This window comes from Macaca mulatta, chromosome 13 (genome assembly GCF_049350105.2).
Source record: "Macaca mulatta isolate MMU2019108-1 chromosome 13, T2T-MMU8v2.0, whole genome shotgun sequence".
Lineage (NCBI taxonomy): Eukaryota > Metazoa > Chordata > Mammalia > Primates > Cercopithecidae > Macaca > Macaca mulatta.
In genome coordinates, this window is record NC_133418.1 from 81732288 (window position 1) to 81751016 (window position 18729).

At 47.3% G+C, this 18729-nt stretch overlaps 1 protein-coding gene and 1 non-coding gene across 15 annotated transcripts in view; both read left to right on the forward strand.

The window, feature by feature from the left end:
- LOC106992921 (uncharacterized) overlaps positions 1-16450 on the forward strand; it is a 72830-nt gene extending 56380 nt beyond the window's left edge. For 4 of the 14 annotated variants that reach the window (XR_013402807.1, XR_013402809.1, XR_013402805.1 and 1 more), the window contains 2 exons: positions 5505-5587; positions 15993-16450. Coding sequence is in view for 4 of the 14 variants with exons in the window: in XM_077959670.1 (XP_077815796.1) it covers positions 5505-5587; positions 15993-16188 (279 nt within the window). In the remaining 10 variants the exon portion in view is untranslated. Of the gene's footprint in view, positions 1-721; positions 1487-1913; positions 2682-2874; positions 2991-3135; positions 3215-5504; positions 5588-7661; positions 8970-9139; positions 10897-15992 lie in introns of those variants that run through there. The other 10 variants (XR_013402810.1, XR_013402811.1, XR_001439050.3 and 7 more) reach the window with 10 other exon arrangements.
- LOC114672082 (U6 spliceosomal RNA) lies at positions 12235-12341 on the forward strand. Its single transcript, XR_003722272.1, has one exon. It is a non-coding gene; the product is annotated as a U6 spliceosomal RNA (small nuclear RNA).
- Positions 16451-18729: the final 2279 nt, after the last annotated feature.

An 18729-nucleotide genomic window follows, 5' to 3' on the forward strand; every position in this document is an offset into this window, starting at 1 on the left:
CTACCATTTACAAAGTGCATTGCTAGCTGCAGTAGGATTCAGAGGTAAACAACACAGGCCTTCCCCTTAAGGACGCTGAGCCTGACTTGGGTTCACAAATTGCTATGACAGAAGACAGTGAAAGAGGCATGCATCTTTGGACTGCATTTTACCAGTTCAAATGTTTTATTTTTAATAATATGAAATTCACAGATCTTAGGTGTGCATTTCCAAGCACTTTGAGTGTGAGTGTGACTGTGTGTTGCAGGGGGAAGGTAACCGGAGAGCTGAGTCCCTTCCCTGGGTATGGGATTTGTAATATCGGTGCCATGATGTTTCGGTGTGTCTGCTGCCTACTGTTTTGGTTTTTAAATTTCAAACTTCAGAAAGGTTATAAGACTATATAAGGAATTCCTATATACCCTTTCCCCAGATTCACCAATTATTTACATTTATGAAATCATTTGAGAAAAATTTAGAGACATATTGCCCCTTTACCCTTAAATATTTCAGTTTATATTTCAAGGACATTCTTTTACATAGTCTGGCTTCCTCTTAGCTGAGCCTTGGTCATCTCATTTTCAGACAGTATTGGGTCATTCTATATCTTAAGTAAAGCTGATTTAATGGGAGACAGAGCTGGATTGGTTTTCTGCTTGATGCTGTGCTGGTGGCCTGGCTGCTGGGGGCTGCCTAGGTCACAGGGTCCCCCTGGGAAAATCTGTTGACTTCCGTGGCTGTGCTTGAGTCTGCTTGTTACTGGACAGCTGGTCTGTCCCCTTAGAGGCTTGGCTGAACTCTGTGCTCTCCTTCCCTCTACTTTGTTCTCGAGTTTTCTGCACATTCTTCCACCCACAGATGTGAATGTCATGTGATGTTGGCTTTCCAGTGTCTTGCATGGCGTGGTAGCAGCAGAAATGAGCTTGGCTGGGCACCCTCTCTGGGCCTTGGAGGACAGCCTGGGCTCTTCTGAAAATACAGGCAGCTTCCTTTCCCTGACTCACCTGGAGGAGCAAGGCCCTGTGGTGCGGTCTGGCTCTGAGGCCTGTGGCCCTGCTTGGGACTGGCAGTCTTAGGCTGAGAGAACATTTTCCAGAGTATAGCCGAGGGACAGAATGTCTCAGTAAGACGGGCTTGGAGGGGCAGGGTTTTGGAAAGGCCTCTGCTTGTTCTGGGAGGCGTTCAGGATGCTGAGGTTTTGGAAATTCATGGCGGCTCTTCACAACTGCTCCCAGCTTTGGGAGGAGGAATAGACGGGTGCTCGTTTCCTTGGGTTCAGTGGCAAAGGTGAAGCCCAGCACTGCCGACCTGGGACCTGGGCCTCTCCTTGGCCTGGGGAGGACACTGGACTTTGAAGAGGAATGCAGCCTAGAAGGCCTGGACCCTGGAGTCATGAGATGCTGCTCCCATCCAGTAAGCCCTGGCTGGAGCTCTGCTGGGCACTGACCCTGGCATAAAACCAGTGGGGCCTCTGGGCCTGCACTCAACCGTGCCTCTGATGGAGCAGGTAGGAGAACCCCCCGCAAATCCACGAGGCAGAGAAGAACACGCTGGAGGCATTTAACCAGGCAGACAGGTCTCCTGCAAGGAGAGGCCAGGGAAGGGAGAGCTCAGACGCGCCGAGCTGCCAGGGAATGCTTAGGGGAGGAAGTGAGGCCTGAGACCCCCTTTCTAGCACCCTCTCCCTTCTTCTGTTCTGCTTTTGTATACAACCAACATGCCCATGGTCCAGTTCCATCTCTGTTCTGTGATCTTGGACAAGTCTGTTTATCTCCTTGGGCCCATTTCCCGCCTGTGAAATGGGACGTGGAGCACTGGAGCCACCTTCCTAGGACAGTGCTGAGTGGTAACCAAATGTTGGCGGGCTTCAGAGGCGCTTGGAGAGCTTAGGAAAATGCAGATGCCTGGAAAGTTGGGAGCCTGAATCCCCGGTGGTGAGGCCCAGGCGTGTGTAGGCAATGCTTTCAACCAGCTTTCCTGGTGGTCCTTGGAGCGGAGCTGGGTTACTGTGGAGGCACCACATCCCCCGCCCCTAAATTAACTGCAGGCTCCTCGGACCCAGACTCGGGCCTTTATTCCTGGATGCATTTTTCCCGGTGTCTGGGAGGGCCTGGTACAGGTGGGGGCACCCGGGCCTGGCCACTGGGCCGTCCACCGGCCCCTCCCACCCGGGAGCCGTGCCACGGCCTGGGCAGCCTGGACGCAACCCCCCTCCTTCCCTATGAGCCAGCTTCAATGCCCCGCATTACCATTTCCATGGCGCCCTCCTCCAGGGCCCCATGGAAATCACGAGGCTTTCTGAGGAGTCGTGCAGACTTCAGAAAAGACCCCGGGCCCCCTGCCCACCCCAGCTCCCTGGCCGCTCTAATCCCGCGCGGGGCGCGAGAGACAGAGCTCCCAGTCTCCTCGCGGCCCGGCCGGGCGCTCATTCTCCCACAGAGCTGACGTTTCTCTGCGGCCCAGCTGGCTGCAGTTTTTAGAAATAACAATATCCCCGGGGGGAGGAGCGGCGGGGTGAATGGGCGCCTTTGTCCCGGGCCCTGTGAAGCCCGATTAATTATGCGCGGCGGAGCGCGGGGAGCGCGGCCGCCGGGGGCCCCCCCTGGGCGGCTGAAAGGCCCGGGCTTGGGAGCGCGGCCGCCGGCTCCGCGCCGCCGCACAAAGGGCCCCGAATTAGAGAAGCGGCAATTACCCCGCATTTTGTATGTGCCCTTGTCTTGCTGACACTGTGGACGGCCCCTCCCCGGGCGGCTGCACTTTGAGGATTTTCAAGCCCTTTCTTGGTTACCAGGGGCGACTGGGCAGAGGGGCTGGGGGCTTGGGGAGAGGGGGAAGCGCCAAGGGCCGAGTGGGATCGTGTGCAGTGGGGGGCGTCCCGGGGTGGGGGGCAGGGAGCGGCGTGTGGGTATCGCCCCTGGGGACCTGGGCCTCAAATCTAATGCTCTCTCCAAAGCTGGAGCCCGTTCAGCATGCAGATTCCAGGGCCTCGCCAGAGAGGACTCCCTGACTCAGTGAGTCTGGGGCGCCCAGGAAACTGCATTTTACCAGTCTAAATATTTTACTTTTAATAATATGTAACAAAATATAAGATATAACAGGGAAATTAAATACACAGATTTTAAGTGTGCAATTCCATGTCACCCACATCCCATCAAGATATAGAACAATTCCATCACTCCAGAAAGTACCATGGATCCTCTTTCCAGTTTCTCGACCCCACTGCTCATCCTCCCAGGTAACTACTGCTCTGATTTCTAGCACCATTCCTAAAGTTTCATCTGTTTTTGGACTTCATGATAAATGGAGCCATACAGTATACATTTGTTTTGTTTCTGACTATTCTCATTTGGAATCATGTTTTTGAAATCCATTCACGTTGTGTGTATTAATAGTTTAGTTTCTTTCTTTTGATTAAACAGTTTTTTTGATCCATTCACCTATTGATGGACAGACACCTGGACTGTTTCTAATTTTTGGCTGTTATAAATAAAGCTGCTATGATCGTTTTGTATGAGTCTTTTTTTATGTGAACATGTGTTTTTATCTTTTGGGTAAATGTCTAGGAGTGAAATTGCTGGGTCATAGGGAAGGTATTTAGCTTTAGTAGATTCTAAAGTGGCTGTATGATTTTGCATCCACACCAGCAATATATGAGGGTTCCAGTTGTTCTACCTTTTCATTAGCACTTGATATTGTCAGTCTTTGTGATTTTAACATTCTAGTGAGTGTGAGGTGGTATCTCACTGTAGTTTTTTGGGTGGGTGATTTTAATGCATGAGTTCCAAGGATTACACTTGGAGAAAACTCCTGTCTAGTCCAATCCTTGCATTTGCCTGCAAGATCCAGCAGAGGTAATGTCCTCCCCAAGGCCCACAGCTGGTTGAGCAGAGGCAGGATAAGGACACAGGACTCCCGTCCCAAGCTAAAGCTCTCTTCTTGGTATCATGCTACCCCTTTGGCCTATACCTCCTAAGCTTGTGTGTATGAAGCATGAATGGTGCTCTGCCTAGGGCCATTCAAAGTGGACCTGGCAGGACACTTCTGAAGAGTCTCCACCTGCCACCCAAGCAGCAGCATCCATGGGACTCAGGTTGAGAGACTGGGCTTGGCCAGTTACATGTGGTGTGCACGCGAACATAGGAACAGGGGTAGGAAGCTGCTGGCTAGCTACCCTTGACTCTAACTCCCAGGACACAGACCTGGCTTTACTGCTGTCCACCACCTTGCCATACATTTGAAGAGCCAACTTACGTGAAAGCCTAAACCCTGAGAGTTCCTCTGCTTCAGGTACTCATGGGGGGCTTTGCATATTTTCTGATCAAACACAGAGAAGATGCTTGGTGGATGGGAAAAAGAGAGCAGGAGTCCTGGGGCTTCCAAAGTCTTCCTTTATCTGTAAACATTGTCCTATGTGTGCTTTTTTTTTTTTTTTTTTTTTTTTTGAGATGGAGTCTCACCCTGTCACCCAGGCTGGAGTGCAATGGCGCGATCTCAGCTCACTGCAACTTCCGCCTCCTGGGTTTAAGCAATTCTCCTACCTCAGCCTCCCGAGTAGCTGGGATTATAGGCACACACCACCATGCCCAGCTAATTTTTTGTGTTTTTAATAGAAACGGGGTTTCACCATGTTGGCCAGGCTGGTCTGGAACTCCTGACCTCGCAATCAGCCCACCTCAGCCTCCCAAAGTGCTGGGATTACAGGCCTGAGTCACCGCACCTAACCTCTACGTGTGCTTTTTAAGACCCTCCAGAACCTGGCCTGACCTATCCTTGTTGCCTTGTTTTTTCCTGCCTTCACCTCACACGTGCTGCTCCAGTAATAGTGGACACTGGTCTATTGTTGTTCCCCCACCCCCTCCCATCCCCATCAACACAGGTGGTGGGGATTGTGTTTTCCAAAGATGACCGCACCACAATATATCTTACAACCTACATGCTCTTGCAATGTGACTGACACTCCTCCCACTGAGAGGAAGGGGGTCTCTGTTTCCTTAATCAAATTGGGATAGGGGCTTGAGACCGCTCTAACCAACAGACTATGGCAAAAGGGATGATTTTTGATGCTAAGTCATATAAAAGCTAAAACTGCCACCTAGCTCTCTCTCTCTTCTTTGGGATGTGTGCTGTAGGAATCTAAACACTGTGCTATGGAAATGCCCAAACTGGCCCACATGGAGAGACCCATGTGGAGGAGATCTGAGGCCTCCAACCTGCAACCAGGTTCAACCACTAGATTTGTGAGTGAATGAGCTTTTAGATGATTCCAAACCCCAGCCTTCAGTGCTTCCAGTGGAGGCCCCAGTCAACAGAGAGCAGAGACAAGCTCCTCCTGCTGTGCCCTGTCTGGATTCCTGACCCTGACTTGATACCAAACATAATTAAGGGTTGTTTTATGCCAATATTATGATAATTTGTTACACAGCCATAATGACTGGAACACACACAAGATTTCTTGCTTCCTCCCCATGTTAATTCATATTCCCCTTGTTCCAAGCCCAGCTCTAAGCTTAACTCTTCTCTTTTAGGTTCAGCTTGGTTGTGACCTCTGCTGGAAGCCCTCCCTGGCCCCCCTGTGCACTGAGCTGGCGGTTCCTCCTCTGTGCCCCAGGTACATGCTCAGATCTGTGTACCCTCCACCTTGTCCTCCAGCTTTGTGTTTGGATGTTCACATTCCCCATGAAAAAGGCCCCCTGAGAGCTGGCACAGTGCACGTTTCCTCTCCAGACTTCTACGAACCTGGCACATAATTGTTTGCTGAAAGATGGCATGTTCCTAAAACAGAGGAAGTGGAACCTGAATAAAGCAAAATCCAACTTCCCACTCCCTGCTCTCACTTCCTCTGGGACAGGCCTTGAGCAAGAGAGACAGAAAGAACAAGAGATGGTCTTTCCCTTTAATGGGATTTCAGTCTGATCAGGGAGATAGTAACAGAAAGACTAGATTAGACTAGTGTATGATTAAATGAGATTTGCCATCCCCAGAAGAGGGAGAGATCTGCATGGAACAGGGTGGTCAAGGCAGGCTTCCTGGAGGAGGCAACGACTTGGATTTCATAGTACCAGAGCTCCAGGATAGATCCTCCTCTGATTGAACTCCCCATTTCTTTCCCACACCCCAACCTTCCCACGTTCCCAGCTGAAGGGGTGTGTGTGTGTGTGTGTGTGTGTGTGTGTGTGTGTGTGTGCACATATGCATGCACACATGTACACATGTGGTTGGAAAGGGGACATTAGTATCCCTCTCCTAGGATGGAGTCTCAAGGACAGGCCCGTCATCTCCTCAGGTTGCCTCTCTCTCTCCCACTTCACCTGGGGAATGGAATAAGAATGGGATAAGTATAATACAATGGGGCGAATGCAGAACCAACTAGATGTACACCCAAAAATGTGGATGGACCTTAAAACAGTGCTGCCTGAAGAAGGCAAGAAATAGAATGAAATCTGCAGCACATCATTCATATAAACTAAAAATACATGTGCACAGAAAGGCAACTTTTTTTTTTATTTTGAGACAAAGTTTCGACTTGTCGTTCAGTCTAGAGTGCAATGGCACGATCTCGGCTGACTGCAACGTCCACCTCCTGGGTTCAAGCGATTGTCCTGCCTCAGTCTCTAGAGTAGCTGGGATTACAGGAGCCCGCCACCATGGCCAGCTAGTTTTTGTATTTTTAGTAGAGACAGAGTTTCACTATGTTGCCCAGGCTGGTCTTGAACTCCTGACCTCCGGTGATCCACCTGCCTCGGCCTCCCAAAGTGCTGAGATTACAGGCATGAGCCACTGCACCCAGTCGGCAACATATGTTTTATAGAGACACAGACAAAGATGTGATGTCAAACACACTAATGTGGTTGCCTCATTCATAGATGGGGGACTGGGCTGGTGAATGAGGATTAAAGAAATAAATAAATAAAACAAGAGAGGGTCTCTGTACAGAACGGTGATGACAGCGTGCCATCGAGGAGAATGATGAACTCAAGCTTTTGCACCTGAGGGCCAAACAAAATGTCAAAACCAAAATCACTCTTGGAAATGATGCCACCAACTTTAGGATGGCACGCATATCTGTGTGAGTGGGAGAGAGAAGGGATATGGGGCAGGGATTTGACTGTAGCTGTAACGTTTTATTCCTTTGAAAAATATAAGGTAATCTGAAGCAAAATGTTAATATCTGTTGAATCTGGGGAGAGGCTATGAGGATTTCTGTTAAACCATTTTGTGTACATTTTAAATATAGTCATGCATGGGTTAATTATGAGGAATAAGTTCTTACAGATACATTGTTAAGCAATTTTGTTATTGTGTGAACATTATCGAGTGAACTTACACAAACTTAGAATGGAATAGCTGATTACACACTTAGACTATATGGCCTAGCCTATTGCTCGAAGGCTGCAAACCCTTACTGTATGTTACTGTACTGAATAATGAAGGCAAGTGTAACACAATGGCAAGTAGTTGTGTATCTAAACATAGAAAAGGTACAGTAGAAATGTGGTATCATAGTCTTATGAGACTACTATTGTATATGCGATGCTTTGTTGACTGAAACATCATTATGTGGTTCATGACTGTATATCATAATTTAAAAAAAATATTTTAAGAGATTGCCAATCAAGACACTACAAACTAATTTTGTGGCTTTTGCCAAAATTCATTTCCTTCTTTCTTTTTTTTTGAGACAGGGATCATTCAAGCAATCCTTCTGCCTCAGCCTCCCAAGTTGGTGGGACTATAGTCATGCATGCCACCACGCTCAGCTAATTTTTTTTTTTTTTAATTATCGACTAGAGATGGGGTCTTGCTATGTTGCCCAGGCTCGTCTCAAACTTCTGGACTCAAATAATCCTCTCGCCTTGGCCTCCCAAAGTGGGATTACAGACGTGAGTCACCGTGCCTGGCCCTGGCTTAATTTTTTATTATTTTTGTAGTGACAGGGTTTTGCTATGTTGCCCAGGCTATCTTGAACTCCTGGCCTCATGTAATCCTCCTGCCTTGGCCTCCCAAAGTAGAATTCATTTCTGATGTTAGGTTGGCCTCTGAACAGTTTTACAGAGCTGAATGCTCTAGTCTTCTGTGACACGGTCTTTTTTCTTTTCTTTCTTTTTTTTTTTTTGAGACAGAGCCTCGCTCTCTTACCCAGGCTGGAGTAGAGTGGTGCAATCTCCACTCACTGCAACCTCCAGCTCCTGGGTTTAAGCAATTCTCCTGCCTCAGCCTCCCGAGTAGCTGAGACTACAGGCCTGCGCCACCATGCCAGGCTAATTTTTGTAGTTTTAGTAGAGATGGGGTTTCATCATGTGGCCAAGCTGGTCTCGAACTCCTGACCTCAAGTCATCCACTCACCTCAGTCTCCCAAAGTGCTTGGGATTACAGGCATGAGCCACCACACCCGATGACACAGTCTTAATAAGGAGAAGAATATGAAGAATTTGACTTTTTATTGATGCTAAAAGCATTAATAAACAAGAGCTTTGAAAAAATGTGGAAAATGGAAAATGTCACTGCCTGGTGTTTGTAGGGTGAAATCAAATGGCTAAACAGCTATAGGAACATTTTGTTCCCACTGGTTGGGTCAGATCAACTTCCCAGGACTTTGTGGGAAGCTCACAAATGCTAGACAATCGTACTGCACTGCTGTAGGAATTCTTGGAGGGCTGGAAGGCTCACAATTAGGGCCTTTTCTCTGGGCACCAACCTGACACCCATGGCAAGGGGGGCTGAGCAGTTGTCGATGGCATAGATGCTACATTCTGTGACTCCTCCTGGCCCTGGCCATGGCTGATTGGTATAGAGGGTCAAAGCTGGGCCAGTCAGATTATCTCTCTCGAGATTCTGGAATTCTGAACTGGGGCGGAGATGGGGAGCTGTGAGAACGCGGTTGCTTTAATGGGAATGTTCTGGTGAGGAGATGCATTGACTCCAGATGCTTACATCCTTTCCTGAGCCTCAATTGTTCAACCTTTTCTTGAAATTTAATAAATCCATTATTGTGATTTGTCAGGGCTGATTTCTATGACTTGTCCTATGGAGTAGGTTACTATATTTTTGTCTTCTCACCTTCCCCTGGTGCTGCTGTTAATACATATGGTATGTTTATTGAGTTAGAAAAAGATGCCTGGCTCTGGGTGGACAAGTAAGAAAAAGTTTTTCTTTCCTCCAGGCAGACACAGTCCCTCACCAGGGTGGAAGGTGTGGCTGGTGGAGTGCAGGCTGGGTTTCAGGCCACACTCTGCTCACTTCCTTGGCCCAGCCCTTTTGTGCAACACACAGATGACGTCTCCATTTATGGCGGTCTTACACCTGTCCACCATGTGCTTTCAGGATGATCTATCTTCTGCAGCTAAGCGTCATTCAGAATATGAAGGGATATTCCAGACAAGATTCACGGGACATGGTCTATCATGCAAGTCCCATTCTGGACTTTAAGGCTCATGACAAAGATGTTCAAAGTCAAACCTGCTCGAAGTCAAGACTTAAAGGAAATGTAGGAAAACTCTCTGGCCTGATAAAGTCCACAGAAGCCTCATCTTCTTCTGACGAATGATCTTCAGGCTTGAAAGGATGCCTTCCTCCAAACAGGCTGGCAGACATTCTTGAAATGTCAAAGGATAGGCCAGGGGTGGTGGCTCACACCTGTAATCCTAGCACTTTGGGAGGCCAAGGTGGGCTGATTGCCTGAGCTCAGTAGCTCAAGACCAGCCTGGACGATGTGGTGGAACCCCATCTCTGCTAAAATACAAAAAATTAGCCGGGCATGGTGGTGCATGCCTATAGTCCCAGCTACTCGGGAGGCTGAGGCGAAAGAATCACTTGAGCCCAGGAGGCAGAGGTTGCTGTGAGCCGAGATTGCACCACTGCATTCCAGCCTGGGTGACAGAGTGAGACTCCATTTCAAAAAAAAAAAAAAAAAAAAAAAAGAAAGAAAGAAGGAAAGAAAGAAAGAAATGCCAAAGGATACTCCTCCATCCCCCTGTGAAAAAAACTAGTAGTGAGAACGTAAGACCAAGAGCACAGGAACAGATAACAAGGAGGTGTCTGAAGGCCACAGTGAGAGTGACATGGAAACCAGCCAAGGCACTGATGGCCATGGGAAAAAAATGATCTCAAGGAAGAGATAATTCCTTGAGAGGAGGCTGCTCCAGCTCGGATTTGTTCATTCATTTTACAGTCAGGAAGCCACTCCACCCCCAAAGAAGGTAATATGAGTCCTACTACCTTTCTGAAAGGAAGCTGGGTAAGAAAAGCAAGATGGTAACTTTCCCAAGTCAGGGAACCCCTGTCTCCCCAACTTCTGCATCATGTAGACCATTTGTGTCCACAACTTACAGGAGGCAGTGTAGACTAGCAGTTGAGAATGTGAGTCTAGAATCAGAAGGCCTGGGTTCAAACCTCAACTCCATCACTTTCCAGCTATTTGGCCTTGGACATATTACTTAAACTCTTGTGTGTTTTAAAACATGTACACAATCCTTTGACTCTCTTCCCATCAAGAAGTGGAGCCTATGTCCCCTCCCTTTGCAACTGGGTGGAAATGTGGCAGTGCCTAGACAAATAGAATGTGGCAAAAGTGGCACTGTGTAATTTCCAAGGTTAGGTTAGAAAAGACCCCGCAGCTTCTGATGATTCCTTTAGGGACACTTGTGTGGGGAGGCTTCAGCTGCTGTGAAAGAAACTCAGCTACCCTGAGGCTGCCTTGTAGAGGGACTGCATTTAAAGGGAGAGATTCCTGAGAAGCCCCAGTCATCCAGCCCCAAGCAGTGTGAACCTTCTAGTCTAGACCCCAGCATTTGAGCTGACCTCAGCCCCAGCCACCAATTGACTGCAAACTCATGAGACACCCTGAGTGAGAAGTGCCTAGTTTAGTCCCCATCAACCCTCACATTTCATGAACAAAATAAATGATTGTTGTTGTCTTAAGACCACTGTTTGGGGATGGTTTCTTATCATGCAATAGATAGTTGATGCAGACTTTTCTACAACCTGGAGATGGAATGCTGCCATCACAGAACCTAAGTCATGTGGCTTTAGGACTGGGAGATGGGCAGAGATTGTAAGGACTTTGAGGATATTGTCAATGGAAGTCTGATAGTTCTCAAGGAAGTAGCTGATGAGGGCTTAAAGGAAAGTAAGAAAATGTTATTGGAAGCAGAAGGAAAGGGGACAAACCCTTATTATGTAGTGGAAGAAAGTTAGCAACATTGTCACTTGAAGCTATGTGAGCAATAGAAAATGTGCCTAATGAAGGCCAGACATGGTGGCTTACACCTGTAATCCCAGCACTTTGGGAGGCTGAGATGGGCAGATCACATGAGGTCAGTAGTTTGAGACCAGCCTGGCCAACACAGTGAAATGCCTTCTTTACTAAAAATACAAAAATTAGCTGGGCTTGGTGGCTCATGCCTGTAATCCCAACTACTTGGAAGGCTAAGGCTGCAGAATTGCTTGAGCCCAGGGGGCAGAGGTTGCAGTGGGCTGAGACTGTGCCACTGTCCTCCAGCCTGGGTGACAGAGTGAGACTCTGTCTCAAAAAAAAAGAAAAAAGAAGAAGAAAATATGCCTAATGAACTAATGGTTTGGGCTAAAACAATTTTTAAGCAGACTGTTGAAAATGCTAGTTGGATTAGAAAATGCTAGTTGGGCTGGGCGTGGTGGCTCACACCTGTAATCCTAGCACTTTGGGAGGCTAAGGCAGGTAGATCACCTGAGGTCAGAAGTTCAAGACCAGCCTGGTCAATATGGTGAGACCTCGTCTCTACTAAATATACAAAAATTAGCTGGGCGTGGTGGCGGGCACCTATAATCCCAGCTACTCAGGAGGCTGAGTCAGGAGAATCACTTGAACCCGGGAGGCAGAGGTTGCAGTGAGCCGAGATCATGCCATTGCGCTCCAGCCTGGGCAATAAGAGTGAAACTTCTTTCCAAAAAAAAAGAAGAAAAGACAATGCTAGTTGGATTATTTTAGCTGTATATGATAAAGACAGAGAAAGATGAGTTAAGAGGAAGCTTTAACTTTCAAGCAAAATTTATAAAATATATAAAGGAGTCAGGGGCTTGCTGGGTTTGAAAATAAATCTGGTTCTCATTCTCAGCCTCCCAGATGGCAAAAGATTCTCAAAGTATGAAAGGGCTTCAGGACAAAGATAAAATCCAGAGTGGGACTACAAGAACCTTTGTTAAAATCTCAGAAATATCTAAGGCTTCATAAAATATTTTGAATACACAAAGGCCCTCTAAGTATTTCAAGAGTGTGCCTCAGTGCTCGCTTCAGCAGCACATATACTAAAATTGGAACAATACAGAAAAGGTTAGCATGGCCCCTGTGCAAGGATGACATGCAAATTCATGAAGCATTTCCTATTAAAATAAAAACAAATTAAAAATAAAATAAAAAAGAGTGTGCCTCACAGATCCTCTTCATTAAACAACAGGGCTTCTAAGTATCCTAAGTAAATTGTTTTACATCAGCCTCACAAGAAGAATGTAGAGAATGTTTTCTTGATGAAATGTGTGGTTATAGCTTTTGACTAATAGGGTGAGCCCCAATAAGATTCATGGGAAACCCACACAGTTTTTAATATAATTATTTTGTCAGAAGCACCACCAGCTTGGGCAAAAAGGGTCAGAATAGTATGAAATGAAAAAAGGCTTTTGGACCCCCAAAATTCTATAGGAAGGAAACAGGCTGAAAACTACTCAGTTGGAAACACCAGATGTATTAGTCTGTTTTCACACTGCTGATAAAGACATACCTGAGACTGGGCAATTTACATAAGAAAGAGGTTTAATTGGACGTACAGTTCCACATGGCTGGGGAAGCCTCCCAATCATGGCAGAAGGCAATGAGGAGCAAGTCACATCTTACATGGATGGTGGCAGGCAAAGAGATGATGAGCTTGTGCAGGGAAACTTCTCTTTTTAAAACCATCAGATATCGTGAGTCTTATTCACTATCACAAGAACAGCATGGGAAAGACTTGCCCCCAAGATTCAGTTACCTCCCACCAGGTCCCTCCCACAACATGTGGGAATTTAAGATGAGATTTGGGTGGGGACACAACCAAACCATATCACCAGCCATTTTTTATAGAGAAAGAAGGATGATTCAGAAGGTGGAACCAAGAATCTAGAGAACAGAGCCAAAAACCACAAAGAATCATTCCCAGGCAGTAGGACTGAACCCTAATCAAGAAATTGGCAATACAATATGAGCCTGAATGGATTTCAGAATTGCTATGGACCAGTCATGGCTGTATGCCTCCTTTCCCCTCTCTTGAATAAGAGTGTTTATAGTGGCTACGCTATGCCTATCTCATCATTGGATGTTCAGTGTGTAAATAGCAGATAACTTTTTTTTTTTTTGACACAGCGTTTCACTCTTTTTGCCCAGGCTGGAGTGCAGTGGTGTGATCTTGGCTCACTGCAACCTCCGCCTCTTGGGTTCAAGCGATTCTTCTCCTGCTGAGTAGCTGGGATTACAGGTGCCTGCCACCATGCCCAGCTAATTTTTATATTTTTAGTAGAGACAGAGTTTAACCATGTTGTTTAGGCTGGTCTTGAACTCCTGACCTCAGGTGATCCAACTGCCTTGGCCTTCCAAAGTGCTGGGATTACAGATGTGAGTCACTGCACCTGGTCCAGTAGCAGACAACTTGTCTCTTTAGTTCACAAGTCTCTGAATAAAGAGGAATAGTACTTAAGGAAATGTGCCTGAGAAATTGCATCTGAGGAACTCCCTCCATACCTGGATGGTTTATATAATGGGACCCTAGACCTTTCTAGCCTAAATCTGATGCCATAATAGATGAGAGTTTGGGGGATCTTTGGAAAAGAATGAGTATATTTTGTATGTGAAAGGAATGTAAATAACTTATGTCCAGGTGATAGACTATGGTGGTTTTAAATATGGCTCAGATTGTTGACACATTTCCTATCAAGAAATGGAACTGTTTCTCCCTCCTGCTGTACCTGGGCAGGTCTTTTTGTTGTTGTTGTTGTTGCACTGAGTCTTTGTTTTTTTTTTTTTTTTTTTTTTTTAATACTTTAAGTTCTAGGGTACATGTGCACAACGTGCAGGTTTGTTACATATGTATACATGTGCCGTGTTGGTGTGATGCACCCATTAACTCGTCCATTAGGTATATCTCCTACTGCTATCCCTCCTCTATCCCCCCACCCCACAACAGGCCCTGGTATGTGATGTTCCCCACCCGGTGTCCGAGTGTTCTCATTGTTCAGTTCCCACCTATGAGTGAGAACATGCAGTGTCTGGTTTTCTGTCCTTGTGATAGTTTGCTCAGAATGATGATTTCCAGCTTCATCCATGTCCCTACAAAGGACATGAACTCATCCTTTTTTATGGCTGCATAGTATTCCATGGTGTATATGTGCCACATTTTCTTAATCCAGTCTATCACTGATGGACATTTGGGTTGGTTCCAAGTCTTTGCTATTGTGAATAGTGTTGGGCAGGCCTTTTTAACTGCCTTAACAAATAGAATGAGGTATAAATGACACTGCATGGCTTCCAAGTTCTGGGTTAGGAAAAGTGACTCAGTTTCTGTCTCTCTGGATATGTGCCTTTGGATCACTGAGTGACCATGTAAAAAACTCCAGCAATAGCTGGGCAAGGTGGCTTACGCCTGTAATTTCAGCACTTTGGGAGGCCAAGGCGGGTGGATCACCTGAGGTCAGGAGTTCGAGACCAGCCTGGCCAACATGGAGAAACCCTATCTCTACTAAAAATACAAAAAAAGGCGTGGTGGTGGGTGCCTGTAATCCCAGCTACTCAGAAGGTTGAGGCAGGAGAATTGCTTGAACCCAGGAGGCAGAGGTTGCAGTGAGCCAAGATTGCGTCATTGCACTCCAGCCTGGGCAACAAGAGCGAAACTCCGTTTCAAAAAAAAAAGTCCGGCTATCTTGGGGCTACCATGTTGGAGAGCTCATGTGGAGAGCCACATAGATAGAGAGATGCCTGAAAGACCCTGGCTTTCGCAGCCTCCGCTTGTTTGTGTCCTCCCAGCCCAGGCGCCAGACCTGTGAGTGAAGAAGCCTTGAAAGTGACCCCATCCATGCCGGGCGCGGTGGCTCACGCTTGTTATCCCAGCACTTTGGGAGGCCGAGGCAGGTGGATCACCTGAGGTCGGGAGTTCAAGACCAGCCTGACCAACATGGAGAAACCCCGTCTCTACTAAAAATACAAAATTAGCCGGGGTGGTGGCACATGCCTGTAATCCCAGCTACTCGGGAGGCTGAGGCAGGAGAATCGCTTGAACCCGGGAGGCGGAGGTTGCGGTGAGCCGAGATCGCGCCATTGCACTCCAGCCTGGGCAAAAAAAGCGAAACTCTGTCTCAAAAAAAAAAAAAGAAAGTGACCCTATCCTCAGTCACAGTCTGACTACAACATCATGAGACCCCAAGCCAGAACTTCCCAGCTGATCCAAATAAACCACGAATGATAATAAATGATTATTGTTGTTTTAAACCACTAAGTTTGGGGGTGGTTTGTTATTCAGCAATAGATAACCTATTTTCTAAGTGATCTAGAAAATAGGACAAACAATAACACCTACTTCAAAGGAGGGAAAATGAATAAGGAGTAAATGAGTTAGACGTCATAAAGCACTGAGCTCAGGGTCTGGTATGCAGTAAACTCTCAATGAATGTTATTTACCCTTTACAGAGCTTCTCAGTGGCTGGTATCCTGAATGATAGTGAGTCAAACAAAAGTGGTGTTTACTTTAACTATACTCTTTTAAGAAGCGACTATGTGCCTGACAGTGAGTGTCTGTTGAATAAATGAAAAAAGAAAATGATTTTCTGTTTTGCGGGGTGGTAGCTACTCTCCAAAGATGGCCCTGGAGGATATTCATTCCCTTGTAGGGTTCGCTCCCATGCTGAATCTGGTCCAGGCTTGTAACTCACCTTAAGCAGGAAGATATGGCCAAAGTGGTGCCATGCCATTGCCAGGCCTAAGCTTTAATAAGACTTGGTGACTTCCACTTTATTACTTCTAGGAGCTGTGATGTAAGAAGTCTGGATACCCTCTTGGAGAAATCCACATGGAGAGGAGATGTGGAAAAGCCACATGGAGAAGGAGGGGCCCATAGAGGACAGAAAGAGAGAAGGAATCCCAGCAATGCACTAGTCCCAGCCGAGCCCAGCCCTCCGGGTCCTTTCCAGGGTGCCCGACATATAAGGCCACCATCTTGACTCAGCCAGCCCAGTCTAGCTCCCAGATGACTTCAGTTCCAGCTGCCATCTGGCTGCAGCAGCATAAAAGTCCCTCAGTGAGATCAGTGGAAGAACTGCCCAGCCAACTTATAAAGTTGTGAGAGATAATAAATGTTTGTTGTCCATTTTAAGCCACTGCATTTTAGAGTGGTTTGATACATACAGGTAGATAACCAAAAAGTAAGTGCCTAGGACAGTGCCTGCCATACAGCAGGCATTCAATAAATATTGACTGACTAAATGAATGAACCTCTTCGTTCTCTTGCTGTCAAACCTTTTCTGCCTAGGTCTGGGCCTCCTGAGACGCCCTCCTTACCTGCTGCTCACCCCTCCTCTTCTGCCTTGCCCATGTTCCCCATGGAATAGGGGACTAAAGTAAAATGGGTGCTCCTGTTGGGCTCCCAAGTGCACAAAACCCTGAAACAGGTCTCCCTTGTGAGGAAATTCCAGGCTGTAGATCTCTAGGTATAATGGAGGCAGGTCCCTTTAAGTTTGTTAAGAGAAAAGAGAAGAGAGAATCTGTTCTGGCTCTCTCTGGGGTTTGAATTCCAGCCTCTCCAAGTCCTGACTGTGTGGCAATGAACTGCTGATTCAACCAACTTCCTTCTCCGGAAAATGGGTTCAATATCAAGGCCTTAGTGTAAAAAAGTAACCATGATGTCCTTGGTACAGCACCTGGAGTGTGGGAGGTGCCATGGGGCCATTAGTGTGTCTGCAACGTGGATGAATCTCATAGACAGGATGAACTAGGTAAGCTGGTTGTGAAAGCACATACTGTTGGTGATTCCATTTCAATGAGGTTCAAAAAGAGGCAAAATTAATTGATGGTGAGAGAAGTTCAAAATCATGGTCACCTCTGAGGGGGATGAATATTGACTGGGAAGGGGATCCAGGGAATGTTCTGGGGTATTTGCAATGTTCTACATTTCATCCAGGTGTGTGCATATATGAAAGTTCATCAGGTCACACCATTAAGACGAGTGTGTTTTATTGAGTGTGTTATATCTCCCTAAAGAAGTTGGAAAAATGTGGCCGGGCGCGGTGGCTCACGCCTGTAATCCCTGCACTTTGGGAGGCCGAGGCGGGCGGATCACGAGGTCAGGAGATCGAGACCATCCTGGCTAACACGGTGAAACCCCGTCTCTACTAAAATACAAAAAATTAGCCGGGCGCGGTGGCGGGCGCCTGTAGTCCCAGCTACTCGGGAGGCTGAGGCAGGAGAATGGTGCGAACCTGGGAGGCGGAGCTTGCAGTGAGCCGAGATGGTGCCACTGCACTCCAGCCTGGGCGACAGAGTGAAGACTCCGCCTCAAAAAAAAAAAAAAAGAAGTTGGAAAAATGTTTGCTGTCTTCCCTTTATGCAGGAGTGATCTTCAGGAATTCTCCAATTCTAGGGCCTCTTGCCCCTCGTGGGCTGCCTGTCCTGCCCCCTCACCACAAGTCTGCCCTAGAGCAGCTTCGGCAGTGATATCTTCCTACATTGCATGAATTGGCTGGCCCTGCCCAGCCTGGCCTGGGGATCATGTTGAGGGATGCATTAACCTGCTCCTGAGAGGGCAGAGTAGCTGGGCTGGGGGTCCTCGATGCCTCTGGGGGCTGATGAGTGGGAAGGAGGTCTCACCTCTATACACAGGGTGTCTGGCTGTGTTGGAGGCCAGGGGTGTTTGGAATAAGCAAACAACAGTGGCACATCCTTGGCATGATGGGCCTGGTTCCTGGAAGGCGAGCAGGGAGGGGTGCTGCTGAGGGTGTCCAGGCTGGGCTGAAATGAAGAGATTGTCCTGCTCACAACCCTGCTATTTGGAACCTGGAGCCATGACGTCCCTCAGAGTTTCCATTCTCTGTGCTGCAGCTGTTGGTTACGTGTTTCATTCAAAATGCTTTGCAGGAAGCAGCAGGTTTTACATTCCAGGGTTTGTAGTCATTTTTTCTCTCAGAGCTCTCGGGCTGGGATTAGAATGTTCTTCAAACCACACTGTCCTCGGCTGGACTCCCAAGAGGAAGTGGGTGGGGCTCTGGGGAAAGAGAACATAGGCCTAAATTCAGGGATGGAATAAAAAAAGATTGGCCAGGCGCGGTGGCTCACGCCTGTAATCCCAGCACTTTGGGAGACTGAGGTGGGCGGATCACCTGAGGTCAGGAGTTCGAGATCAGACTGGCCAACATGGTGAAACCCTGTCTCTACTAAAAATACAAAAATTAGCTGGATGTGGTAGTGGGCACCTGTAATCCCAGCTGCTTGAGAGGCGGAGGCAGGAGAATCGCTTGAACCTGGGAGGAGGAGGTTGCAGTGAACTGAGATTGCACCACTGTATTCCAGACAGAGCAAGACTCCATTTCAAAAAGAAAAAGAAAAAGAAAAAAAGATTAAGGCCAGCACAAGTAACTCCTAGAGGGTTCAGCTGAGTTGAGGCCCAGGTATGGTGAGGGGTAGAAAGGTGGTGGGTGGTGGCTCTTGCCCTCCCCAGCCTTAGGCCAAGGAGAATGCAGAGCCTCTCGTGTGTGCATGCACGTATGTGT